Here is a 27,145-nt window from a genome sequence, read left to right on the forward strand (position 1 = left end):
TTTTGTCTTGACTGCAAGGTCAATTTCAAATACCTGTTCTTCTCTTCGTGAATAGATAATTCAAACCCGCACTTTGTGATTCTAATTTTTCTATAAATACACTTGCCAACGGCCACTAGCGCACACATGTATGGTGAAAACAGTGCTCATAAATAGCAAAGCCGTGTAGTCTCGTAAAAACAAGAGGGGAAAATCTCCGATTCTGGAACAAATTCAATTACTTGCGCAACTCCCATTATCCCCCCCCCCCCGACCCCATACCGGGCAGAACGAATGACACCAAACTGAATTAGAAAATAGACCCGCACCATCACCAGTCACCAAGGTTAACTGGGGGGATGTCGGTTCATTGCCCCTCCGTGAATATAAGAGTCGGATAGTTTGATATGCGCCAAGATAAGAGAGGTTAATGATTGCCATTGGAATTGTCGGGAATTACAACTTGACAGAATTACGACTCGTGCAGTTAGAGCTAAATCAATTCTTTCAAGCCTCATAACTTTTATACAATGAACAGGAATTAAAATTTTTAAAATTATTGAATTTATCATTTTTATACGCACCGACATCCACATACCGCATTCTTGAAATAAGATTTACAGGTAATCAAATTCAAAAAACAATTGTATAATCAACCGACATTAGCGAAATTGATGTAATTGGTGACTTTCTTTGAGAATTCGCTGGCGTAATCTTCGCACCATTTCGTCTGCCACGAGTCTTTGCCGTACATGAGATTGAGCAGCGGCCGAATGACGCGATTCCACTGGACGGGCAAATAGATTTTCACCGGCAAATGGGCGTCGAACTTGAGCGTGAAATTCTCCGGCGACATCCTATCGGCGTTCCAGTCGTTTCGATCCAGCCGGCTGAACCCTTTGTCGGATACCCGATAGACGGCAGCTTCTCCATGTTTTTCCATCCACTCCGTCAGCCGGATGCTGGTCATCCGCTGGTCCATGTACCACGTCGGCTGGGCGACAACCACCGGACTCCTGGCCATTTCCCCGAAAACATCGCCCAGGTAATTCAAAATACTTTCAGAGTCACCAGCAGTCGAATGATTGTCGTTCATAATTTGGCGCCAAGTCGACACGGTGGCGCCGATATTGCTCATCGGGTACATCGGGTAGGATTTATTATTCATCTGAAAGAATCCGCAGCATCCGGCGTGAACCAAAACGACATCCATCCCTGGACGGGGGTTGTAGTGTTCCTTCCGCAGCGGCCAGAGATCCGAATCGCTGGTGATGAGGAAATCGCCATCACTTCCGGGAAATTCCGGAAAGTTGACGGTGAAAGCCCGGGCCGTTTGACTCAGCGTCGGTCGATAATCCAGCGGAGCACTGACGAAAATGACCGTGGTCCTTCTGGCTTCTAAATAGGAAATGATTAGACTCAAAGTGGGATCGTTTTCCCACTCGCAACGGGAGCCGATGATGAGGACGATGGATCGGAAGCCGAGACGCTCCCAGGCCAGGGCCGTCAGCGGTAAATTAAATGCGTAATCGTAAGTGCGATAACTTTCACCGTTGGGCGTGTTGGATCCGAAAACGACGTAATTCACTGCCGCCGGTTTCCGCCCGGAATCCTTTTCGCCGAACAATCGGTAGGACAATGTTTGCTGTTTGACGATGGTTGACTCTGCTGATGATTTGGGCTGATTGACTTGCAAGGATAAAACGAGAAACAAAGTGAAAGCTGCCAAGGCGATCAGCAATTTGTGTGATTGAAAATAATTGGCCAATCGCCTAGAATTAGCCTCAGGCATTTTTTGCGCTTTTGTTATTACAATGTAATTAAATATCTCCTGTTTTAGGACAATGTTTGGTGAACTTTAAGTCAAATCTTGGCTCACTTGAGGACACATTGGTGGTGGATTGTCAAAGTGAGACTAAATCAACTCCGATCCTTACCAGACATTGTTATATGTAGGTAAGAGCCCGGAAGGGGTTGGATTTAAGCCCCGCCTTCCCAAGGGAAAGGTAAAGACGTGGGTAGGCGTGGCCAAAATCTGCTGGCCACACTTGTGCAACGTGTTGTACATTGCCATTCAGTCCCGACGGTTTGGTACGAAAACAACTGCGTCCGTGTTTGATTGTGATGTAATATAATAGTAGGCCGATATGTCGACGCCGAATTATTATCACCAAATGGTGTCCAGCCGAGTGCGTCCACTTCCGTTCTTCACTTTCGTTTCCATCACTTTGTTCGTCTTCATTTCCATGTGGTACAACGTGCACATTCCGGACGCTGCGGCCGCCGCTTACAATCAACTGCGAGGCGTCGGCCAGCAGTGCCAACAAAATGCCAATCCATCCAGGTACATTTCTTCGCTGTGCAATTGCGGTAAAGAGATTATCATGGCGGAAGATGGACCGCCAAATTCGAACGGCCTTTTCGACTGGTGCAGTCGGGAATCCAGCGTCCGGGGTCCGCACCAGAAAATCATTTCCTACGCCCTTTACGGAAACGCCCAAAACGCTTCCGTCTTCAAGCGCTATTATTCTTTATTGAGGAACATTTCACTGACGGCCGAGCGGGATTACCCCGGATGGATCATCCGCATTTACCACAACATTCCGGATAGGAATGGGCCGGAGAGGGAAGCTCACGAGCAACTCTGCGAGGTTTACTGTCGATTCAATCACGTCGATTTGTGCAGTGTGCCGCTGCTGATCGATCGGATCGGCAACGACACGACGCCCATCGATCCGGCGCTCCTGACGGGACTCAATCCGAGAATGTTCCGCTATTTGGTGATGCTGGATCCCAATGTGGACGTGTTCATCTCCAGGGATGTCGACAGTCTGATTTGGCGTCGGGAAGTCGACGCTGTTAACGAATGGCTCGGCTCCAATTACACGTTTCACGTGATGAGAGATCACATGAATCACGGATCGGTTATCCTAGCAGGTATCTATAGAATTTAATTGCTATTAATTTCATTTCAATAATTTAAACTTTAATTTCAGGTATGTGGGGTGCCAAAATTTGGCAGCGTCGGGATCTCGTCGAAGGATTGATGAGGGCTCTAGTCGTTTCCGGCCAGCAACAAGTCAAGGCTCAAGATCAATTTTCGCTGGCCGATATCGTGTGGCCGATAGCCAAATACGATGTGGTAAAAATAATTACTTATTTTTTGTGCATAATTAGCGCAACCATTAAGTCAAACATTTTTCAGATGGCCCACGATACTTACGGATGTCAAAACGAGCGGCTCATCCGGTTGTCGCCGATCAAAGTGTTTCCGTTTCCAACTAAACGCAATGGCAGTTACTACGTCGGCGGTGCTGGGCACGAGCTGTATCCAGACAAGTGTCCGGAAGTCTGCCGTCCCGAAGGTCACAAAGACTGGGAATACTGTTGAAAGTTCTCATTATCAGTCAAACAATTACATTTCTTTTTAAATGTTCCTTTCGGGGAGAAGCCAATAAACAGTGGATCAAAAACCTACCGTGCTGCATATGCTTAGGTGGTACAAATAAAAATAACATAAGCAATCATTCTTACCGGTACAGTGACTATACGCGCTGTATAATTAGACTGTGTGTTTATTTAACGTTCGTGGTCTCTATGAATTCTGACTCCTTTTTGCTTGTGTGTATTTGCCGACTTTTATGGAAAGAAATAAAAACAACGAGATGGACCGCAGACAAAGGCTTTCACTGTTAGGAATATCGCCCTGGGCTAGTTCTTCAAAATATGTTGGGTGTTTTACTTCACGAAGGGATGCCTTTGAGTTATTATCCCTCCGAGCCCTTTTCTTCTTCAGCCACCATTAACTATTCAAATTTCATGTAACTTAAAAAAAAAGAGAAAAAATAGAGGTATGAATTTTAACGTATCATCCAAAATAATCTTTTACGACTAGAGCCACCCAATGTGTTATATTTTGTCATCACTCTATTATTATGTATAATCATTCATGAATTGATGGACTCTCCAATATTTTTATAACGTCATCTTCCTACCATTTATCAATGGCATCGTTCACCGTGATCGATGACTCTGTCAGGTCTAAATAAGTTAACTGGGAACCAAAAACCATAAACGTTTTCACTTTTTTATTTTGACCTTTACACCAAAGGTACACACAACAAATCTAAAAATAAATTAACGCGTTAAAAAAACCTGCATGTAGATGAGCTGTCTGTTGGTTACAACATAAAAAAATGACCGATGGTTCGTTCGTGACTCCCGAAAAGGTAAGGCAAAAAAAAAAGAAAAATTGCGAAATTCTCCAAACAGACGAAAACGAATTTTATCACGACGGATCTATTTTTATAAAAACCAGTTTTATTTTGTAACCCCAGCTGATGATGGCATCTCAGTTAGGTGTGGCTCATCAGGAAAGACGACCCTGGATAACAGGGCAACTTGCGGATCCACCAATGGGCCACGTCGGCGTAGCTTTTCGTGACCGTTTCCAATTGCGGATCGTTGAGTTTGGCGCACAAATCGCACCAGCCCTTTTTCGGCTTCCGGACGACCTCGTAGTGTTTCTTCCAGCGGAAAAATTCCAGGTAGAGGGCGTCGTGGCTGTCGAGCAGTTTCAGGTAGGCGGCCAAGTCCTGGGGCGATTTGAAATCGGCGATGTTGATGAACGAGTGGGGCGGGGCGTATTCCGCGTAATCCGCACCGCCGTAGACGATGGGGACGATGTTCTGACCCAGGGCCCGGTAGAATTTCTCCGAGACGTAGTCCGGACACAGGGAATTCTCGGCTGCCAGGTAGAATTTGTAATTGTCCAGCAGATTCTCGCAGCGGTAGCTGTTGCGCGGAAGGCACTCCATCGTTCCGCATTTGCCGTAAATGTCCACCTGGACGAATTTGGCCAATTCCTGGACGTAATCCTCGCGCTGGCTGTGAGTCGGGCAGTGGGAGGCGAACCAGGCCACCATTTTGGTCTTGTTGGCCAATTGCGGATATTTCCGGTTGAGCAATTCCGCCGGATTGGCCGGAAGAGTGCCCGGCGGCAATTCATCCGGCAGCTGGGCGGGAAATGTCGAAAGTTTGGGAGTGATGGCGCCGTATTGCTCGGCCACGTAAACATCCGAGTCCCTCCGGTGCGTCATGGTCCAGTTGAAATAATGCGGAAGGTACTGCCTCTCCGGAAGGCATTTTCCGACGCAGGGGATGGACGTGTTGGGAATCGTCTCGTACAGGAAGAAAACGAAACGCTGGCGCGGATGCCGCTGAGCCGGAAGATCTCGACTGTTGACCTGGAAGGCGTGAAAGATGACGGCGTCGCTCTTGTCCAGTGAATTTCGATCGGCCGTCGTGATGCAATTGGTGAACTGGCAGCCGTTTTTCACGAAAGGATCGTGACCGAATCCCACGGTGTAGTCCGAGTTATTGTAATAAGGCGTCCAGAACAAGATGACCTTATTCGGAGGCGATGGTTTAGTCTCAACAATTTCCTGCAACAATTAAATTGGGAAATTTTAATTTAAAAAAATTTTGGCGCGAGATTTGAATTTTGTTTTACTTCAAGTTGATTAATATGATGGTCGTTGATAGTCCGGCTGCTGTTATGACTGCTGACTGTGAAAATGTAGCCGCCAATGACGAGTAGGGATAGAAAAATGAGAGTTCTCGGACGGACGAGTCGCGTTAACAGCGAAGTGGCTGAAGCCTCGATCGTTCCGCGGGACGAACAGGAAGGCGAGCCGGGACCGAGGCGAGATCTCATCGTGACTCGGCGGTCGGCTGAAGACTGATACCTCTGGTGGCAACGGCAGGTTTTCGTTGAGATTTTTGTGTTACAACCTTCCCTTTTTCAAGGTCTTTCTCCTCTAGCGTGCGTTTCCCCTTGGTTGGCTTTCGGGCAACATTACAACCAAGCAAGTGTCTAAGCAGCTGTAAGAAATGAATAATAAATTTGCCTGCAGCTTTTACAATTCCTAAAGGAGAATAATTATATAAAAAATTTGCAGACGAATTGGATGACTGCCAATTTATTTGCTCCTGTAAATAATAAAAATTAGATTCGTTCGTCAAGAAGGGGATTACACCATTAAACATGATGGAAAATGGCTAGCCGAAGAGAAGGAGCATCTTGACATACGGTATGAAATGATGAACATCGCTCACTGCTGTTCGAATCGAGACTGACGGAAACGGAATCCTCGTATAATTTGTCATTATCCAAGCGACGGTTACACATAAAAGAACTGAAGAAGTCCATATTAGCCTATTATTTAGGCACTGGTCCGCGGTCTAAAATGGCCAAAAGTCCGCAATAAAATATTTGTTGGCGATGCTGAAATTCTTCCTGCATCTCTTATACGTTAAACCCATAAAACTTTATACCTTTTCTGTATGCGCATTCTTTTTTTGCCCTTGAATTAATTAAAAAAAAAAACAAAGAACTTGTGAAGCAACTTGCCCGTGCATCAAGTAAAATGGTCCCCAAGAATTGATCGTCAAAGTAAAAAACAAAAATGATATGCGCGATTCAATTTTTCAATGCCAACCAGGTCTTAGATTGTTGTCAGGCGATGGTTATCTTTAAGATTTTGTCGTTGAGGAAATTATTTTTAAATTTCATGGTATAGTATCTACATGGCTCATCGTTCACATTCAGAAATAAGAAACTAAATCTCCCATCAACTGTTTCAACATTATATTCTTATCGTCTAAATGAATAAAACATTCAATTTATTATGCACTTTTCTGTGGGAAATGTAGAGATTAAATTTTAGCTGTCTCTCTACCCAGTTAATAACAATAAATAAGTTTGCGCAACCACATGTTGTAACAGTTAATAAGGTAACACGTAGACAGTGAGAAGATTAAACAAGAGATGGAGGTGGTGTCAGGCAGGTGTGGTTGCCTCCTTGCCACCATTCGGCAATGTCGGGATAAATTTTCTCTTCCGTTTTCTTGTCGCTTAACAACCGACACAATTGGCACATTCCGTCGACGGGTTTCGGATCGACAGTAAATCGATTCCGCCAGCGGAAGTAACTCAAATAAAGTTCGTCATCCGACATCAGTTTCTCCAGATGCTCTGCCAGACTCTGCGGGCTGTCGAAATCCCTGACATTCACATACGATCCGGCCGGAAGGTAAAACGAATAATCCGATCCGCCGTAAACCACCGGCACCGCTCCGTGGGCCAAGGGTCGGTACAACTTCTCCGTGATGTAATCCGGACACAAAGAATTCTCGAAACTCAGATAGAATCGATAATTCTGACCGAGAAATCGATCGCAATCGGCTCGACTGGGACACTGGTTACTTCGGTTCCCGCAGAATCCGTAAACATCAACCGGAATCAAAAGTGAGAGATGACTGACCAACGATTCACGCCGGCTGTCCGTCTTGCAATTGGATACCATCCAGGCCACCGTTTTATTCTTCATTTTCAGATCAATTTCAAATGGAAGTGATGCGGAAGTTTCTTCAGCATCCGGCGGGTCGTTCAATCGAGGGAAATCCAAACAGGATGGCGATGGATCGACGCATTTGAGTCGACCGTACGGATGGAGACTGACGATATCCGAGTCCCGCCGGTAAGTCATTGTCCTGTTGAAGTAATTCCGGAACACCGGACGCCGCAACAGGTCCAGATCGGTGTGCGCTGGCGATTCGTGATTGAAGAAGACGAAATGCTGGTGCGGAAGTCTCCATCCGGGCGGAGGTAAGTCGTTTTCCCTCAGGTCGCGAGCGTGGAAGATGACGGCGTCGCTTTCGTTGACTAAGCCTCGATCCATCGTCGTCAGACAAACAATTCGGTTATCATCGCAGGTGGCAAATGGCGTCCGTCCGAGCCCGTATTCGAAATCGACGGATGTAAAATATTTCGTCCAGTAGAGAATGAGAATCTTACGCTGGCATGGAGCTGACAGGCCGGATATATTTACAATTGCTGGTACGACCTGCTGCATTTTATTATTTTAAACTAGTAACTTGTGCCAGGTGTAAGCTAACAGAACGGAAACACGTGGATTCGTGTTTTTAGTATTTGGTATTTGGTATTCAGAGTGATTGATATATTTTTAAAACTTGAGCTTCATCTCATTCTCTATGAATCAGAAATAGGGGAAGAGGAGGGCTAGTTGGAAGGGTCACTTTTTGTGAATTTATTTGGACTTTTAGTTTTCCCGTCGTTCCAAATTACTTCGAAAATAAACCTACAACTTATCCTAGCCTAATCTTTTGCCGATTTTCACGGCTTCGCCGTGCTGATCCTGAAATTGAATTTCACGGCTCCGCCGTGATGATCCCGAACGTGAATTTCACGGCTTCGCCGTGATGATATCGAATGTGAATTCACGGCTTCGCCGTGATGGTTGTTTGGGAGCTACTACACTTGGTAACCTAACCTAACCTAACCTAACCTAACCTAACCTAACCTAACCTAACCTAACCTAACCTAACCTAACCTAACCTAACCTAACCTAACCTAACCTAACCTAACCTAACCTAACCTAATGTAACCTAATCTTACATAACCTAACCAAAGTTAGTGGCAGTTATTTGTTTTTATTTACAGAGTGGTCAATGTTGCAACTTTGGGCGCGGGCTCCGCTATTTAGCCGCGAGGATACCTCCAGCACTCCTCTCGCCAGGGCCTCCCCGTGGGCTCGAGTCCCGGTGGAGGTATCCTCCGGTATCCTCTCTACATCCGCTCAGCTACCGATTGCATCGGCTAAGTCAGTGGCAGTTATTTTTTACAGATTGGACGATGTTGCAATTTAGGAGTTGCTTAATTTTATTCGTTTTGATTCAGAATGATTGAATTCCCCCCGCCCTTCAGTTAAATTGCCAGTCAATCTCATTGTCTCCTTGCCGTTCTCCTTTTGCGAGGTAATTTTCTTTTTGCTAAAGGGATGACCCAACAAAAGCTAATTATATCTAAAAATTCAAAGCGGCCCTATTTCTCCGTCACAGAATCAGAGAAGAGGGGGTTAGTTAGAACCAACAGCGTCACCCTTCATATACTTTGCCTAGCTCAAACAAAGATGAGTGAAATACACACATTGCCTGCTTGTTATTTATAAGTTAGTTGGCCGATTCCCGTTTTTATTATTTCATGAACATATTCCTCATGGTCTTAACCACAAAGTTCATTTTTACAAATATCGTTTTCACTTCAGAGCTGTCGTAAATTTGAAAAATTAACAAATTTCCGTACTTGCTTCGCAAATTTTTCTCCCCTGTTGACATCTGGCCCGTCAATCTAATTGATGCCTTGTTAATTTTCTTCTTGCTAGACCTTTTTCGTTTTTTGATCACTTTTTTCATTTATTCATTTTAATTTGCGAAGATTTTTTTATTTGCAATTGATTTGATTGATGTTTTATTTTTATTCAGAGTGATTTAAATCCCCCCCCCCTGTTGACATCTTGCCTGTCAAACTCATTGTCGCTTTGTTGCCAGTTAATTTTCTTCTTGCTAGACAATTTTCGTTTTTTTATCACTTTTTTTCTTTTTAAGTTTTAAAGATTTTTGTGGTATCTTGATTAGCCTGTTCATTTCTTGTCCGTAGTTTATTTATTACCTAATATTCGTTACCTGCCCGTCGATTCGTCGCCTGATATTCTGTCCCTCGCTTAATTTTGTTAGAACTATTCGTGTTTTCCCTGAAAGCTTGGTCTGTTTTAGTCGCGGATGCGTTTTCAAACAGTTTAATTTAAGACTGGTATTGTTGTATTTTGATAAGTTACCCCCGTCACTCACGTTTTTCCGAGTAGCAATTTAGTCAATTGCATTGTGTTTGACCGTGAATCAAATTCGTTTTCTTCTGTTTTTTTTTCTTCTTATACGTTAATTCTCGTGTTTTTATAATTAATTTTAAGACTGGTATTGTTGTCTTTTGATTAGTTACCCGTCACTCACTGTCTTCTATTTTTTAATCCGTTAACGTTTTATTTTGATTTAGAGTGATTTAAATTTTTTTCCCCCTGTTGACATCTTGCCCGTCAAACTCATTGTCGCCTTGTTGCCAGTTAATTTTCTTCTTGCTAGACCATTTCCGTTTTTTTATCACTTTTTTTCTTTTATTCGTTTTATGTTGTAAAGATTTTTTATTTGCAAGTTATTTGAATTGCGTGGTATCTTGATTAGCCTGTTCATTTCTTTTCCGTAGTCTATTTATTACCGAATATGCGTTGCCTGCCCGTCGATTCGTCGCCTGATATACTGTCTGCCTCTCGCTTAATATTACTGTTAGAGCTATTCGTCTTTTCCCCGAAATCTTGGTCTGTTTTAGTCGCGGATGCGTTATCAACCAGTTTAACTTAAGACTGATATCTTTTGAATAGCTAGCTGTCACTCACGTTTTATAGTGTTGCACACTTATTACCTGCCCGTGAATCGGTGAATCAAATACTTTTCTTTTGTCTTTTTTTCTTATTTGTTAATTCTCAAACGGGGGGGGGGTGTGTCTGTCGTTCTTTTCTCGCTTTTTATTCTGTCTGCCCGTCACTTAATATTACCCGTCACTCACGTTTTTCCGAGTGGCAATGAGTCAATTGCAATGTGTTTGACCGCGATTAAAATTCGTTATCTTCTGTCTTTTATTTTTCTTATCCGTTAATTCTCGGGTTTTTATTATTACTTCTATGTAACAATATTTTTCGCGATGTATTAGATATAGTAGCCATAGTATTAGACCACGACAAAGAAGATCCGCTTTTAAAACATTTATGCGATTTTTTCTCCTTGAAAACGGGCCTATTCTCCTTTTCAATTCTAAGTTCCATAAGGAAATTTAATTTAAATGCTGATTCAATCTCACAAATTTTCCTTGTGAGAGTGGCTAGAGAGTTTCTGCCACCCTTTATATACTTTGCCGTAGCTCAAACCATGGTGAGTGAAATTCACATACTGCCGTCTCGTTATTTATAAGTTAGTAAGCCGATTTTAGTCTTTATTATTTCGTGAACACATTTCCCTTAGTGTTAAATATGAAGTTCATTTTTTACAAACGTCATTTTTGCTGAACAACTATCGTTAGTAAAAAAACGAACGAATTTCCGTGTTCCTTTCGCCACATTTCCTCCCCTAGCTCGATCCCCCCTTCAGCGACTCAGCCTCCCCTCTTGCAACTCGAGGATTTTCCCTTGAGGGTAAAGAACCCAAAACAGGTAGAAACTCTGGGAGCCAATCAGCGCGTGAGCACATACTATTTCAGCTCCGCCCAAGCGACGACTTGTATTATAGTATAGGATTCAATCAAATTGGATGCAGAGAAAGGAAGCCATTTAATTTAAAATTAACTCACCTGGTTTTGACGAAAGAGCAGTTTATTGTTATCCCAGAAAGCCAGCAGCAAATAATAGAGGAAGATGATTGTTATTAGAAAGCTGCTGGCCAGCCAGTAACTCACTATTTTGGACGAACAGCCGGTCTGCTTAGACAGCGAAGATTGGATGGCAATCAAATGGCGGTGGAACGTCATTTTCGCGGTGGTTCGATTTCAACTGAAACGTTGAAGGAATTTAAAGGCGTGTAGACTAAAACAAAAGATTTTTAGTTAAATTTTTGTTCTTTCTCGTTTTTTTCTTTCAAACAAATTCGACTAAAGTTAGAAAACACAAAAAACCACGCCCTCTCAATATTACTCCCACTCATTCTCTTACTTTTGTGACTAGCACGCAAAAAATCCGCTTGCCGGATAGTTAAAAATTGGGATGAAATAATGTTTAACTAACTAACCCAGTGAATACCGTGCATTCGATACGTCAAGATCATTTTCGTAAATGTTGTACTCGATGAATTAATAATTAAATTAAATTAATAAAAAAAACTATTAAAATTAATTTTTCATCCCTTTTTGCGCTGCTAAAATTCTAGGAATAAAACGCAAAAGTGCAGCATTAAATAAAAAACTGTAGCTTACCAGTTTACAACTTAACACATATTAAAGATGATTTTTTTTCAGTGCAAATCTAATGGTTTTGGATTAAATGTATACGATTTGATTCTGACTGTTGCTGAGGACTCGCTAGAACTTTGTATGCTGTATCGGAGACAACCTCAAACATACTATAGTTGTATTGAAAACTGAAGTGACTTTGTGTGTAGTTCGTGCAGTCTTCGCCAGGTCTTGGCAGTCCGAATAAGTATTTGCTTATGTTATGTCAACCGTGACTGCCAAGGGGGGCGTTACCACGAATAGCTAGCGCCGCCTATTCGTAAGATAACCCGAGAAAAGAATAATTTCACGAATGGAAATATACCCGCGAGGGGTTGACCACTCTTTTCCGGTGGTTCATCACTCGACCGGATAATGTATAAGGAAATGGCCAACAAAATAGTAACAATTTGAAAACCGTCTCCTTGAGCTATTGGTTGCTTTTCAAACGACAAAAATGATCTACTTGGAATGTACACCGAAATCTGCTCTCTATCTACTTCCACTGCATTTCCTACAGATTATTTTTATTGTGCTTTTATGAGATAGAAGGTATAATAATACCGACTCCATCCATCAACTACGAAACAAGACTCAACTGGCAACTCCTATATCATATAATGCTTAGCAACGGCCAAAACCGCCAAAATGTTCGGCTTGTGCAGACATCCAAACTGTTAAGGGCGGCAGCCATGCATAGACAAATGGTCGACTCAGGTCTAAAACCAAATGCATTTCAAGACATATATAACATTGTGTATACACGAATGCCTGGTTCCTTGACAGTCTAGTCCATACCGCCATCCCGACTAGACGATGGTCTCTGTCACCTCCCAACTGCGGGCCATCATTCGCCCGTTGGCCGTCACTTGCATCATTGTTCTCTTTTTCGTGTTTTTGTTTAACTACAATTTGAGCAGCTATCGGTCGGAGAATTCTATTTCGTACGTCGCACTGGGTTTAATCGGTAAAACATCAGAAGCGTCGAGCGTATTAGGAAATGCCACACCCAAAATGTTGGCGGAAATCAAAACGAACGCAAGTGAAATTGAACAATTGACAAATGTAGTTCCTCGTGTTGAGAAGAAATTAATTGAATTATGTCCGCTTGTTTCGCCCAAATTAGGTAAGTCAGAAATTGATTTTGTTCAATAAGAATAAAATTTTTTTTACGATTGTTCAGTTGGCTGGACTAATATCACTTCGGAGATGAAGGAAGCCCTTCTGAAAATAGACCAAGTTCAAGTTGAATTCAAGATGAAAGAGGCCGGACTTGGAATTGGTGGAAGATACGAGCCGATCGAATGCCGATCACGGAACAAAGTGGCGATCGTCGTTCCTTACCGAGACAGAAAAGATCATCTGACGGTATTTCTCCACTACTTGCACCCATTTTTACAACGACAGCAACTCAATTACGTCATTATAATTGTGGAACAATCCGGTATTGATATTAGATAATGTGATTTCTTTTAAATGTTTCACGATCTAGCGAGTTTTGAAAAATTCTGATTCGGCGCTTGTGAGCAGCAGGTACGCCGTTCAATCGAGGAATGCTAATGAATATTGGTTTCAACGAGGCCCAGTTGCAGGAAACATTTCAATGTTTCATCTTTCACGATGTCGATTTCCTACCGGAAGACGACAGTAATCCCTACACCTGTCCGGAAGACGGAAGGCCTCGCCAAATGTCATTTTCCATCGATTACTGGGACAATTACAAGTGCGGAATTAAATTCTACAATTGAAATTAAATTATACGATTGACAATTTTTAAATTTTTTTAGGCCGACACCTAGAAGCCATTTCGGAGGTGTGACCGCATTATCCACCGCCGATTTCCAAAGAATCAACGGCTATTCAAATTCTTTCTGGGGTTGGGGCGGAGAAGATGATCAACTGTTTCAGCGTGTCAAATTCAACAATCTGACGGTTGTGAGGGCCTTCGACGAGCAGCCATTGCTGGTCCACAAAGCCCGCTACAAGACGCAGTCCCACCAAAAAGCCCAGCCCAATCCAGACCGGAAACAGGTCCTCGCTGAAGGCAACGTCCGGTTCAAAACCGACGGCCTCTTCGATCTGAAATATAAGCGACTCAATTTGCAATTCAAACCTCTTTACACTCACATTCTCGTGGATATCCAGCAGCCAGGCCCAATCATCAAGTCTTGAATTTTCGTATAACGTTATTGGGAGATCCTTGGGTCCTCAGTACTGTCAAGTTGTCATCCAAGATTTCAAATGGCCATTTTTGTAATTGTATTCTGTTATCGAAGTCAAAAAAATATCAGAACTTTTTTCGTTTGGACATTTTCTCCATTTATTCCTCGACGCCCAACTCTGTAAAGAATAAACTATAAAAATGTTCATTGCCATTATTTCCATCTTAACAAATCTTTATAACCCACTCCGCCTAGCATATTATTCATCGCCGAATAGAGTGGAAGAAACTACATCGTCTTCTTTATTTGTCTTGATTGCAAGGTCAAGTTCAAAATCCTGTTCTCGATTTCGTGAATAGATAATTCAAACCCGCACTTTGTGACGTTCGCTTTCTCTATAAATACTCTCAACAACGGCCACTATCACACACACACATTTATGGCGAAGACGGAACTAAATCTCTGTTACGTAAATAGCAAAGTCGGTTCATTAAAAGTCGGACTTTATAATAGTCCGGTTTTTCAGTGTGTTGAAATTTCTCTCCGACTTTGGAACAAAGTAAATTATTTGCGCAATTCCCATTATATCCCCCCCACCCTCATAAAACCGGGCAGAGAACGAATGACACCAAAGGAAATTAAAAATACCCACAGTATCATCACCAAGGTTAACGAGGGATGTCGGGGCATTGCCCCTCCATTTGAAATCTCAGAGAGTCAATTTGCAATAATTCAAATCTCTTTATTACACTCACATTTTTGTATGGATATCCAGCCAGACCCAATCAAATCTCGTCAAATCTTGAATTTGTGTATAACGTTGGCATTTAATTCTAAATCGAACGTCTCATTTGGACATTTGCTGATATTTGTTCGTTGCCGTTGAGGGGTGGCCTATGGCTTCCGGTTGGAACGCAACAGCAGCGCAGTTATAGCTATTCCTTTATGACACTGCGCGGCGTCGTTTCAGTCACGGAGAGAGTGTCCTATTGTCTTCCAAGAGTAATAATTATTCTTAACAAAAATTTACGGTTGGTCGTAAACTTAAAACTTCGGCGACTGTCTGAGAGAATGCGCAATAATCTGCTGCCGCCAGGACAATAATAATAATACGCAATCCGACGAAAGAATGTTCCGTGTAGACATTCGAATGTATATAATACCTTTTACGATTCTACATTCAAGGCCAAAAAGGTAAAAAGCAAACAAGGATGACAAGTGAATTCAAAAAACGAAGAAGAACATCATATAGAAGGGGATGCAAATGGGGACGAGATATAACATAGTCTAAGACATTGATCGATCGAAAATGTCACCAAAGGGAAAACCGAAAAACGCGCAGCAGATTCGATTTGGTCAATACACGACTATCTAGTCTAATATACATTTTGCGCTAGCAAGATGTGATAGATTTGCATTTATGATAAAGCGTTGTTGTTGGGCGGTGGTTCGAATGTCAAGTGATATCAATCTAGATAGGAGCGGGAGAATCCCCGGTATTCTCTTTCTACATTTCGGCAACAACAAAAAAGAATTCAATGAATTTTTATTTTTAAAATAGAAAGGAATGAACAAGATATCCTGACTGGCATACCAAATTGGATTTAAAGGGTATTCATCGGGTTGCTGGTGCTGATGTGTGCCGGGATGTTGGCGCCGTTAGGGTTGAAAGTCTTCTCCTTAATCTGCAGTTCAATCACGACGCCGATTAATCAAATGAGAATTATTCTGCGCAGGTATTAGCTATAATAATAACTTGCCTGCTGAATGGGTTTGCGAATTCGTTTCGAAAATTTAACTTTCACATTTTTGGGGCTGAGTGTTGGTGAAAGTGACACTGATGGTTTCTCATTTTCAATGAACAATACATTGTTCAAAAGGTTGGTCTTGAATAACGGACTTCCGCCGCAACCGGAACTGGCAATCCTCTCCCTCATCTATGCAACACAAGTGCTGTTATTCCTGATTCCATCCATTTAGAATGTTAAGTATACAGACTCACCTGACAAAGTTTGCCGACCACATCTCGGCCGAGAATTTGACGGAACACCGACTGCAAGAAGAGATCCTTTTGAAGGATCGACAGCAGTTGATCTCGATGCCAGAGTAAAATCCGAGATTCCTCGCAAGCTTGAATGCTGGTCTATATGTGTGTGACAAAAAAATGTTGTTTCAGTTCTACCATAAGGGCGGGAAAAAAAGGTAAAAATGTTTTACTTGATGATAACAATCGTCGGATGAAACGTCAAACCATTCGGCCGAGTCGAGGAATTGCATCGGATGGAGGAAGTGTAGGGTCCGGCTATTTTCAATGACCAACATGCTGTTTAAAAAAAATTTGAATTTTTTAATGTCAATAAAAAATAATAATAATTTAATTCAATAAAAAAATAATTACAAATTTTATTTTATTTTATTAAAAATTTTTAAACGTCGCGTTATCTGTTTATAGAATAATTAACTGATAACATACCTTCCAGATAATAAGAGTGAAAGTGTTTCAACTTTGGCTTCTTTTTCAACTGCGAAATATTCACCTCTGGCCATTAGTCGGATGGATTTGATGCATTTAGCCACTTTCTTGAACTGATGCTTCGACACTTTTAGCGGCTCGAAAAAATGTTGGTACACCTTTAAACCCGAAATGAATCAAATTAATTTGAATACAAATAATTCATTTAATTAATTTAATACCTCTTCAATCTGCGGGCCGAACTTGACAGCTCGCAATGAGAAAATGAGGAGGATGGCGTGAACGGCGTTGATGAGAAGGAAAAGGCTGTTCCAGATGAAAGTGTCGAAAGCGCAAATGATGAAACAAGCCCAGCCGGCCAAGAAAGCCGAGCCGACGGCCAGCACTAGGCGCAGGTAGATGAGCCCGTAGAGAGTTGGAGGTGCCAGGTACGACAGGCAGAGGAAGACATGAGCCATCTGGAAGATGACGTGATTGATGGGCAGCCACGAGCAGCCCGTGTAGAAATAAGGCAAAAAGACATTCGAATCTCCCGCTGCTGCTGATGGTGACGCACTGTCATTCGTGGAACTCTTGTCGGCTTGACGATCCAGCAGCCCAACCGATCCGTCACTTTTCTCCGCATGCCACTGTTCGTTGACGATGGAATAGCGATTACGTCTGTCGGACGCAGCATCCGACGATATGCGATCAAGTTTCTCGTCATTGAAGGAATCGGTGAAAATTTTGATGGAACCATCGACAATCGAATTCGATGGAAAAGATTGGGATTTGCTGACGTCATCGACAGATCCAGCTAACGTTAACATCAAAAGAAAAATGCCGCCACTACAAAATCGATAAGACAGCAGCCACATTTTCTCTGATTATACGTTCAAATAGGGATTATATAAGAATGAATGGCCAGCAGCTCACGCGAATTCGCCGGCGAGTACACTTGGATCAAGACCGGCTATCAACAAACAGTAACACCAGCGGAAGCCGTTCCGCATTCAAGAGTCTTTTCAATACTTTGTCGATCCTGTCGAGCTCCCTAATACGCAATCAATTAAAGGAGAGATTTAACGGACTGAAAGGCGACTACGTCCTAGAAACAGCGGCTGTGGCGCTCACAGTCCATCAAATAACAATGACCAACTCGCTACTGCTCTTTATATATCTAAGAGATGTGGCGAATAGACTTTCACCCGAGAATGCATAAATATGCATCAGCGCAGCCGTCGTTTGATGTATAAATAGAGTGTCTGTAGAGGAGAGAGAGAGAAAGAGGGCAGAATATGTGGACTTTCACTCGAACATTTTAAAAAACATTTTGCTGATTGTTGATGCTGTGATCGAATTTCAAAAGTTACGCATGGAGTGGTTAACATATTTTGAGTATTCACAATTGTATCCAAGCGTTTCCCATGCGTCTAAATTCTAAATTAGGCCTACATTATACAGACCTGTTCAAACTACATTTTATTGCGAGACACGTGTTAGGTAAAGCTGAAGGATCGATCCTATCACTTTTTCTTCCCGGCTAACGAGAGAAATATGTCCTAGTCTTTGATTCAGTGCGGCGACTGCTGGGAAACGAGATACAAAAAGTCCCGTTGTGAGCAAAATAGCTGAATTAAAGATTACGGGATCGATTCGGCCAAAACGAAAAGACGTGCGAGACTGGGCGACAGATTTCAATCTTTTCCTTTGGCTGAATTGATCTTGGTCGATTGATTGAACTAAATAACGGCATTCATTTCACTAACTAAAAATGAGATGATTGCTGGACTCTGAGACGTGCGGTCTTTGCTTGCACTCTCGTCCTTTTTGGGCGTACAAAGGGTGTACATACTTGGTGTTAAATGAAAGTGGGTACAAGCTTGTACACCCGGGTGTACATAAGGTGTACATATTTTTTTTGTACACCTTTTGTATACCCGGCACGAGGTCATAACGTCTTTGTTTTATCAAATTCGCGCGACCACCGTTTTTCTCACCCATCCCCCACTTTCAAGAATGAAAGGAAAAAATTTTTGCTTCCCTCTATTTTATCTCTATTAACCTTTACTTCATTTAATCTGATATTTTCCTCCTTCTCATTCTGTAATTTATGGCTTTCTAATGTCTTTCACCAATTGCCATTAACGTATTTGCTTTTATCGGGAGTCGAACCCGGAACCTCAGATTTACAAGCCAGTATTTATCCGCTGTGCCACCAGCTATTGATTTCAAGTTGGGAAGCTTGTAATACCAATTAATTCTTAGGGCAGAGAAAGAAACTTCTAATTTCAAGATTTCTATTGATTGCAATCATTGTTGAATTAAAGAGCTTGCTAACAATATATTAAGCCAACAACTTATCGAGTTTTCATCTAAAAGCACCATTGAATTTCGGTGATGGGACTTAGAAACATTTTTCGTTTTTAGCCGCCATTATGGATTTCCATCGCGCGGCTTTTCAAGAAAGAACTTGAGATTAGGGCGGTTAGGGATGGGAGAGAAACGAAGAAACGAAGAGAGAAAAAAAGATTTTTGGGTCTCTTCCTTTCGCTTAAAGAGTGAAAAACTCGAAAAAACCTAATTTGCATACTTGTAAAGGAGGCGTACAAATCGTTTTTTCCTTTACAGTATATACAAAAGGTGTACAAAAGGTGTACAAAGACGAATTTGTACACCAGCTACAAATATGTAGCCTAAAAAAGGACGAGAGTGTGATTCAACTGGCCGATTAACCGGAGTTATAAGAAAGCTCATCTGATTTATTAGTATTGGTTCTGCTCTCTCTGTGAAGATAGTTCTATGGGAAGTGATCCAGATAAGGGTCACACAGAAAAATAGTGACCCGTGTTATTTCCATTCTGATTGGCAAGCTATACTAGCTACTATAAACGCTACGATACATCGCATCAGGTTCAAACTGAATTTTTAGTTATGCTGTGAAGTTTAGAGCAGAGCCAAGAAAGTAAGACGTGTCATTCACTAGAAAAAATTTGGCGAAAACAGGTTGAGACCGATAGACCTACTTCTTGTACGAAATCACGTCTAATTAGCTATTAAATGTAATCTGATAGAGATATTTTTTAAAATTAATTCAGAGATGCCTTCAGAGAGGATTGAACTCTCGGCCTTTGGTTATCTTTGATAATGTACGAGACCAACGCTCTACCACTGAGCTATAAAGGCTTGATTATTTTATCTGGTGATTTAAAAAAAAATTAGAAAGTATCATAATTATTTCAATATTCAAAGATGAACTTATAAGAGACTGAAGCGCACCAATGAAAAAAAAAATGAGAGAAAGATACTGATCTCGCGTCCTTTTCCGATGAAAATGAATTATCTATTTCATTTAAAGCTTTGAAAATGTTGCCTTGATGTCATTCAACTATGAAATGTATGATTAACTTCGTCTTAAAAAATGTCAAAAGAAATCTGTTAAGCGGCTCGTTATAACACGGTTGACTGTAACCCATACGAGGGTGTGAATGGAAGGCGAATGAATGATATGCTAACCCATTATAATATACTATAAATATAGCGAAGACATTTCAGGTGGTGTCCGTATCAAGTAATATTTAGTGTGTCCTTCACCATTGTATAGGGATGACATGACTTACCTTTTTCCACCTGACCGCAAGGTTGAACCGAATTTCTAAAGAATGAAAAGTGGCGACCGTATTTTAGTGGAACTATATATAGATCACAAGCGGATGGCGTATATAAAAGAGCCCAGCATCTTTCGGTCTAGAACGGACTTGCTATACTCATCTCCGATCTTCTTATCAGAGCAGCCGCCAGTTTCTCAGAGGTAAGTTTATGAGAATAACTTATACTTTAAGTTGAATTGTCATAATTTCAACTTGCTTATATTACCGAGGGACAGATGAAATTCGCATTGATTTTTTTGTTGGCGATGGTGGTCCTCACCCACCAGCAATTCCAACGGCCAAGAGGTCTGATTTGGGCGTCGCCTTACGTTCAACATTACAAGCAATCCGTTTACTACGGACCCATCGCTTACATCCCAGTAGTAAGAAAACATTTTTTAAAATCGCACAGTAATATCTTTAATCCTGATTTCAAAATGTTGCAGAATGAAGATTTGAATTTCCCGCTTGTTTTGGGAAGTCAAGACGACATCGACGATGAGCCGCAAGTTGAATTCGATGACGGCCAGTCAAGATTCAAAGGTTCATCTGGCGGCCGACTCTTTTACAGCAGCACAATCAACAATCCGTTCTACAAAACGGCGACGTTCACCATCACGTCGACTGTGACAACTCTCGGCTCGGTCGTCATCTGCGTCCCGGCCAACAATTTAGCGGCTAATCCCTCGCCCACTTGCGCTGGCCGGAAGAAACGTGAAGCCGACGATTCCGGAAACCAGTTCCCGATCGTCCCTTCTAAAACTCTAGAGTAAGTGAATAACACTTTTAAATATTGTTAAAATTGCGCTTCAAAGATTATTCTTTTCTGCAAAGATTGGAGCCAACGGCTCTTCCACCAAGGGCGCGTGAATCACGTCTGCTGTCAATCAATGGCGATGACCAGGTCCTCGATGGCTCTCTTGTTAGCACCGTTGAAGTTCCGTCAGAAAAGATTCAGAGTGATAATTTGAGAGAGAAACGTTTTTTCGGTGGCGGTGTGGCTGCATCGACTACGCTGACATCTTATTCGTTCATCGCAGCGACTGTGACAAGTACGGTTCTTCTAGATCCGACAGGGATGAATGTAGCTGTCTGTTTACCATCTGGCTATGTTGTTTGCTGATCGATACCACGACTGAGAATTGCTTTCCTACTTTATACCCCGTCTGACCGACTTTCATTTGAATATTTAGCAACATCCAAGCTGTGATGCTCGCTTCCGTCTTTTGCAAGCGTCGCCTATTCAGCTTTGTAACTTTTGGTTTAAATATACGGAATTTTTTACAACAGCACTTGGTATTTTTGAGAAAAAAAAAGGAAAATGGATAATTGAATAGAGGTTAGAGGTGTAATCTGGTGTAATTAATTTAGCAATTTGTCGAATACTTTTCGCTTTTTGAATTTTTATGTAACTGGCCTGAAACGCTGAAAGTACAATTCTTTTTAGGCCGTAGTGGCGCTAGTTGTACGACTTCCGGTTCCATCAGTTCAGTTTCACTTTTCAGTATTCTCTAAGTTCACTTTCAGTTTCAGTCGCGTGTTCACCACGTCGTGGAAGCAGAGCTAAAGAAAAGATGGTAATAATGTCGTATTTTTCTGTGCGTGTAGATGTGCTTGTTTTTGCCCCGTTGGAACTTCTTTTTGCCATAATATGGCCGTGTTGTGTTTGACTGTTTGGAATGTGGATGAGGTTGGTTTTCTTTAAATAGCTCGAGTGTGTGTGTTTGGTTTGGAGTCTAAATTTTTGCATATTCTTACTGTGTCGTGGAACTTGACTGAACTATTTTAATATTTTTGTAAATTTTATTTTCTGAATTTATTTACCGAGGCAAGATTATTAGAAGTAAAAATAGCACAAATGAGTTTTGGGCAAGGTTCATTGATTCAGTTATTTTGCCAAAAATTTTGCCAAAAATTGACCAAACACTTTTTTGTCTCCGTGTCTAGATGGCGCTGGGCCTTGCTGACATTTAACGAATACATCGTCTGCTCGAGAAACCTTTTAGAATTTAGACAGTAAGTTTTGATTTTTGAAAATCAAGTATTTTATATGCAGTTTCAAAGGATAAAAGCTTTTATTCCTCAGTCCCTGATTGAATTCTGTTCTTGGTGTTTTCAATTCCTTATATTTCAAAGAGTTATTCCGGTGTAATTCTAGTTTTTAGCTTAAACACATGGGCATCAATTGTCACGTGTATACCCATATGGCTTGTATGAGAGGTAGACGCTATTGTGTCCCAATTTTCGTCGAGTTTCTTTATTTTTCAACTTAAGCATCCTTTCTATAAATTAAATAGGTTTTCTTGCTTCCCATTTAGTTATATTTTAAACATCTTCGAATTAAACAAGTACAGTCAGTGACTACAGCTGTTGATTTCTATAACACAACGATTTTATATCTTTTACTTAATCTCAGCTTGTATGTGTGCACCTGCGTTTTATGCACCTCAATTTCATATTGTTTTAAAACCTCTTGCATTGGCGTTGCATACTGGCTTACAATTTCATTACAAATGAGTTATTACAAATTGTTTTCATACTGACTGAAAAGAACATCTTACTGTCATACTCCCATTGTGCTTATTAGACTTTCAGCACACTTTTTGTGAGTTTCTTTTAGGAGAAATGTGGACTTGTAAAATGTTCAAAAAAGATCTGATAAAGAATATACTTTTTCTATCTTGAATCATTATACTAGTTATCAACAACGGATTATAGTGATTAATCGTAAGAGTAGCTTTGTCATTTGTGCTAACTTAGACCGACGTATTTGAAATCTTATTTCCAAATATTTTTCTTTCGAGTTTTTGACCACGCATTACTTAATTAAAGTTCTCCCCTTTCCTTTTGCCACTAAATAGCGAAAGGTTCGTTTTTTTTTTTCACGTTCGCCGGATCATCAGTTCCAACACCGCGTGCTGAATACCTGCTTGAGTTGGACTGATTGCGCGAGGCTTCAAGTGATATCCACTATCCAGCATCAAATCTGTCGAGTTGACTATTAAACGAATGATGAAGATAAATCTAACCCTCTCAAACGTGAATCAAAAAGTCCCAGATAGGTAAAAACCGAACAAGAATACCAAAAAATTCCCATTGGAGGTATAGTTCAAATCATTATTTATCAATCTGATTTTCTATTGATTTCTTTTTACACAATGATTTATAGCACAATGAGTCAATACGTATACATCTTAAAATCTATAACGTTAATGATTCATATGTGAATAGAAATAATTTATTGTACTTTTAGTTGGATATTGTTCATGTTAATTTAAGTTCATCTCAGAAGATGCAGCCATGTGAGATGTTTGAAATTTACGCCTCACAGATCACTTTTGGCTATTAATACCTTTTTTGTTCTTTTTTGGCGACATTTTCATTCATAGGAGTGTTTCTAATGTTCTTTTTATGAAGTACGAGAAGGTTTAGTAATTGTAGCACTTGTCTTTGGTTCAAAAAGTACGAAGCGTATGTATCTTTAATGATATCAAAGAAATTCCAAACATGGGATACTAAATTTAGATTTTTTTATGAAAAGAGTGGTCCTCTTACGTTTTGTTAAAGACTGTTGTAACAAAGTACTTTATGCCGAGGATTTATTTCCGGGGTCTGTTTTTTTATTATAAGGGACATACACTGTACGCAGCAAGTGGAACAGATGTCTAAGAAATTTCAAGCCTGATGCTGTAGACCGAACAGCGGCTGTTCACTTTGAATCTCGGACTCAAAATGAAATTTTAAAAAATGTGATAGTATATAAGAGACCTCATTCCTGCTTCAGACCATTTTGTTTTTCACTTCTCGTCGCGCTCAAACGGCGTCTCATCAGAAACCTCTCCAGCAAGGTATGTTGATTGAAATAATCTGTTATATTTGAAATAAATTCTTACGATGTTTTATACCAATTGCACGTAGATGAAATGCGCTCTGCTCTTGGTAACATCCGCTTCACTGATTTTCTCCCAGCAACCGCAATCGGATCAATACGCAAAAGCCAGCAGATCACTTTGGACGTCACCTTATTACTCGCCACTGCCCGTTTCCCAAAACCACAACTATAACCAAGGCGTCAACCACAAAAATAAGGAAAATAATGACCAGCAGAGTTCCTATTATTTTACGCCCAATAAGGCCATCTCCAGTAGGCCTACTCAATCACAGGTAAAGTCGATTTAGCATTTCCAATCTGAATACGTTTTTCATATTGAATCGGATGTTTGTAACGGTACAATATCATGTAGGTTAACTGTGGCGATTCTCCTACTTCTGATTTGCTTGATCTCGCATATCACTTGCTGAAAAATCTATTTAAACAAACAAAATGTGAATACAAAAACGAAGAAGAATTGCTTGAATTCCGGCGAAATTATGATTCAGAGTTCCGCTTCTTTGGACTGAAAGCGAATGCGCTTTTTGGATTGCTGTCAGCTGTAAGAGGACCACCGGGTATGTAGTGAATAATATATTATCCACTTATTCAAAGTTCACGATATCTTCTTTTCTTTAGGACCACCCGGACCAACAGGTCCTACTGGTCCAACAGGTGATTCTACATCCACAAGTGCTTGCACAACTTGCCCACCCGGTCCGACTGGTCCGACTGGCCCAAGTGGTGCGGACGGTCCTACCGGCGCGTCAGGTATAGACGGTGCACCCGGTGTAGACGGTGTTAACGGTGCAGACGGTGCTAATGGCACTCCAGGATCAGATGGTGTGCCCGGTGTACCCGGTGCAGACGGTGCAGATGGCAATCCAGGATCAGATGGTGTACCGGGTGTAAACGGTGCGGACGGAACTCCAGGACTAGACGGCTTGAATGGTGCAGCAGGAGAACCCGGTTTACCTGGAGAACCCGGTATACCCGGGACAAATGGTACAGACGGTTCGTCAAGTTCTAGCAGCTGTAGCTGCCCTCCTGGTCCTCCCGGACCCCCTGGCCCTCCTGGAGCGGCATCCGCAATTCGTCGCCGTCCTCGACTCATCAATCACAAGGGCCAAGAAGAGGAAGGAAAAGGTGAGACCATAAACGATCCTCAGACGAAAAGAATAAGCTAAGCCATTTCCGACTATCATGCATGATTGACTGTTAAGATTTGTATTTCATAACGTTATCCATTTCTAAACATACGTACTTGAAATTAAAATATGCGTGCTTTGAGTGTACCAATTTTTCTTTCGTGTAAATGCACATGTTGAAAATGATATACGTGTTGAAGAAATATGTGTGTATTCTTAGAAATAAGAATTTCAATTTAAAATCTTTCCCAATTATGGAACAAGTTAATCTTATAGGACCATCTTGAAAAATTCTATGAGAACCTTGAGTAAGATAAATTCGTCGGAATTCGCGATTAAGTAAGTATTAAGAATAACTACGATTCATTTGTTTTGAAATCTCTGTTACATGGTAATACTTGAAGATGTACACATCAGTGCTGTGAGGTAGTAACTATGTGTTAACGGGAGAATTGCCTTTTATTGTTTAATGAATACGTAACGTTCTTGGTAACAGTCTCGTTTAATAGTGACAGTTGTTCCGGTGCCTGCTGATCACGCTTTGCCGTGTTCTCTTTTCCTTCAAACAAGGCATCGTTAACAACCGCAATTAAGTAGAAAGTGTCAGGTGAAAAACCAGATTTTCTTTTTAACTTACCCGAGGGTTTGCCATTTGGCGATTTCTCATTTTCGATCTTAGTCGATCCATTCAGTTCACTAAACCCTTTGGCTTTCACTATGTTCGTATTGCGGCTTGTCTCGCTCAGCTTATGAACAACGTCTCGCCCAAGGATCTGATTGAAAACAGATTGCAAGAAAAGATCCTTGTGAAGGATCGCTTGCAACTTATCCCGATGCCAGAGCAAGACTCGCGATTCCTCGCAAGCTTGAATGCTCTCCTATTAAATGAAACCATCATACAACCATTCACATCATACATTCTAATCTATTTAGCAGGAAAATTATTCATTATACTTGATAGATATGGTCGCATGAATCGTCAAACCAGTCCGGCGAGTCCAGAAATTGCATTGGAGAGAGAACGTAAAGTGTTTTTCCTCTTTCAATGATCAACATACTGAAAGAAAGTAACATAATCTTATTTACTAGTTGTTATTCTGTTATTTGTGTTAACCAATTCTGTTTATACATTCCAGATAGTAAAAGCGAAAGGGTCTCTACTGCTGTTTCTTGCTCGACGGCAAAATATTCGCCTCGTTTGATTGGACGGATGGACATGACACATTTCGCCACTTTATTGAATTGCTGCTTTGACACTTTCAGTGGCTTGAAAAGGTTTCTGTACACCTGGGAATTGAATGGGAGCAACAATATTGATCAAAAGGTGATCCCCCATGGTATTAACTAATTTACGTGTAATACGTACCTGTTCCACTTGTTCATCCAAGGCCACAGGTCGCAATGAAATAATGAGGACGACGGCATGGACTGCATTGATAGCAAAGAAAAGAGCGTTCCAGAGAAAAGTGTCGAAAGCGCAAATAATAATCCACCCCCAAATGGACAAGAAACCCGAGCCGATGGCCAGTGTTAGACGCAAGTAGATGAGTCCGTAAAGTCCCGCGGGAGCCAGATAAGATAGGAAGAGGAAACTGTTGGCCAGCTGGAAATAGACGTGATTGATGGGTAGCCATTCCAGGCAGCCTGTATTGAAATAAGGCCAAACGGCACTCCAGTCCATCGCTTTCAGTCCATCATCCGTTGCTGGAGGAAATTCATCGATCACCTCAGATTCGTTGCTGGCAGAAGTCGACTGATCTGTCCAAGAGTTCCTGGCGCCAGCACCGACGATCACAAATGCTGACGATACAACCAACAGAATCAAGAATTGACTAGGCTTACACAACTGAAGAAACAACAGGCACATTTTTGTTTTCACGACGAAACAAGGCGAATATCACAGAAACAGAAGGACCGAACCAGCTTGTAATTCAGCCGGTAAGAAATAAAGTGGCACGGGTTATAGAACGTGTCTTATATAGCCGATGCAAGA

The 27,145-nt window shown here is 41.4% G+C and overlaps 7 protein-coding genes and 1 non-coding gene across 15 annotated transcripts; 4 read left to right on the forward strand and 4 right to left on the reverse strand.

The window, feature by feature from the left end:
• The first annotated feature begins 1,897 nt into the window (after positions 1-1,897).
• Positions 1,898-3,440, forward strand: LOC124203790. The gene is made up of 3 exons (XM_046600639.1): positions 1,898-2,916; positions 2,976-3,121; positions 3,185-3,440. Exons 1-3 carry the CDS (start codon positions 2,127-2,129, stop codon positions 3,368-3,370), a joined length of 1,122 nt encoding a protein of 373 aa, XP_046456595.1. The 5' UTR covers positions 1,898-2,126; the 3' UTR covers positions 3,371-3,440.
• A 612-nt stretch (positions 3,441-4,052) lies between these two features.
• Positions 4,053-12,065, reverse strand: LOC124203793 (alpha-(1,3)-fucosyltransferase C-like). 4 transcript variants are annotated; one of them, XM_046600640.1, is made up of 4 exons: positions 11,855-12,061; positions 11,237-11,468; positions 5,492-7,889; positions 4,053-5,423 (listed from the first exon to the last, which is right to left on the reverse strand). In XM_046600640.1, the coding sequence occupies exons 3-4, from the start codon at positions 5,693-5,695 to the stop codon at positions 4,335-4,337; spliced, it is 1,293 nt and encodes a 430-aa protein (XP_046456596.1). In that variant the 5' UTR covers positions 5,696-7,889; positions 11,237-11,468; positions 11,855-12,061; the 3' UTR covers positions 4,053-4,334. The 4 variants fall into 4 exon arrangements, with proteins under 4 accessions (XP_046456596.1, XP_046456598.1, XP_046456597.1 ...); XM_046600642.1 differs by having other exon boundaries at positions 11,237-11,435; positions 11,855-12,041; XM_046600641.1 differs by having other exon boundaries at positions 5,492-7,886; positions 11,855-12,041.
• A 571-nt stretch (positions 12,066-12,636) lies between these two features.
• On the forward strand, positions 12,637-14,422 carry LOC124203794 (beta-1,4-N-acetylgalactosaminyltransferase bre-4-like). The gene is made up of 4 exons (XM_046600644.1): positions 12,637-12,995; positions 13,053-13,313; positions 13,400-13,592; positions 13,657-14,422. Exons 1-4 carry the CDS (start codon positions 12,686-12,688, stop codon positions 14,039-14,041), a joined length of 1,149 nt encoding a protein of 382 aa, XP_046456600.1. The 5' UTR covers positions 12,637-12,685; the 3' UTR covers positions 14,042-14,422.
• Positions 14,423-15,148: 726 nt separating this feature from the next.
• Positions 15,149-17,632, reverse strand: LOC124203814 (blood vessel epicardial substance-like). Its single transcript, XM_046600676.1, has 7 exons — positions 16,726-17,632; positions 16,505-16,662; positions 16,249-16,354; positions 16,034-16,174; positions 15,792-15,968; positions 15,626-15,716; positions 15,149-15,538 (listed from the first exon to the last, which is right to left on the reverse strand). Exons 1-6 carry the CDS (start codon positions 17,359-17,361, stop codon positions 15,636-15,638), a joined length of 1,299 nt encoding a protein of 432 aa, XP_046456632.1. The 5' UTR covers positions 17,362-17,632; the 3' UTR covers positions 15,149-15,538; positions 15,626-15,635.
• A 1,952-nt stretch (positions 17,633-19,584) lies between these two features.
• On the reverse strand, positions 19,585-19,669 carry Trnat-cgu. The gene is given in 2 exon segments: positions 19,585-19,620; positions 19,634-19,669. It is a non-coding gene; the product is annotated as a tRNA-Thr (tRNA).
• Positions 19,670-20,237: 568 nt separating this feature from the next.
• Positions 20,238-21,586, forward strand: LOC124203831. Its single transcript, XM_046600706.1, has 4 exons — positions 20,238-20,294; positions 20,370-20,516; positions 20,580-20,902; positions 20,968-21,586. The coding sequence occupies exons 2-4, from the start codon at positions 20,370-20,372 to the stop codon at positions 21,254-21,256; spliced, it is 759 nt and encodes a 252-aa protein (XP_046456662.1). The 5' UTR covers positions 20,238-20,294; the 3' UTR covers positions 21,257-21,586.
• A 63-nt stretch (positions 21,587-21,649) lies between these two features.
• Positions 21,650-25,338, forward strand: LOC124203821 (collagen alpha-1(I) chain-like). Of its 5 annotated transcripts, none has more exons than XM_046600686.1 (7): positions 21,650-21,710; positions 22,081-22,149; positions 22,995-23,235; positions 23,764-23,981; positions 24,052-24,297; positions 24,378-24,582; positions 24,644-25,338. In XM_046600686.1, the coding sequence occupies exons 5-7, from the start codon at positions 24,052-24,054 to the stop codon at positions 25,189-25,191; spliced, it is 999 nt and encodes a 332-aa protein (XP_046456642.1). In that variant the 5' UTR covers positions 21,650-21,710; positions 22,081-22,149; positions 22,995-23,235; positions 23,764-23,981; the 3' UTR covers positions 25,192-25,338. The 5 variants fall into 5 exon arrangements, with proteins under 5 accessions (XP_046456642.1, XP_046456643.1, XP_046456641.1 ...); XM_046600687.1 differs by having other exon boundaries at positions 22,995-23,195; XM_046600685.1 differs by having other exon boundaries at positions 22,995-23,195; positions 23,918-23,981.
• Positions 25,339-25,340: 2 nt separating this feature from the next.
• LOC124203820 (blood vessel epicardial substance-like) lies at positions 25,341-27,106 on the reverse strand. The gene is made up of 5 exons (XM_046600684.1): positions 26,519-27,106; positions 26,282-26,439; positions 26,107-26,209; positions 25,790-26,030; positions 25,341-25,711 (listed from the first exon to the last, which is right to left on the reverse strand). The coding sequence occupies exons 1-5, from the start codon at positions 27,017-27,019 to the stop codon at positions 25,593-25,595; spliced, it is 1,122 nt and encodes a 373-aa protein (XP_046456640.1). The 5' UTR covers positions 27,020-27,106; the 3' UTR covers positions 25,341-25,592.
• Positions 27,107-27,145: the final 39 nt, after the last annotated feature.

This window comes from Daphnia pulex, chromosome 10 (genome assembly GCF_021134715.1).
Source record: "Daphnia pulex isolate KAP4 chromosome 10, ASM2113471v1".
In the NCBI taxonomy this organism is placed as follows: domain Eukaryota; kingdom Metazoa; phylum Arthropoda; class Branchiopoda; order Diplostraca; family Daphniidae; genus Daphnia; species Daphnia pulex.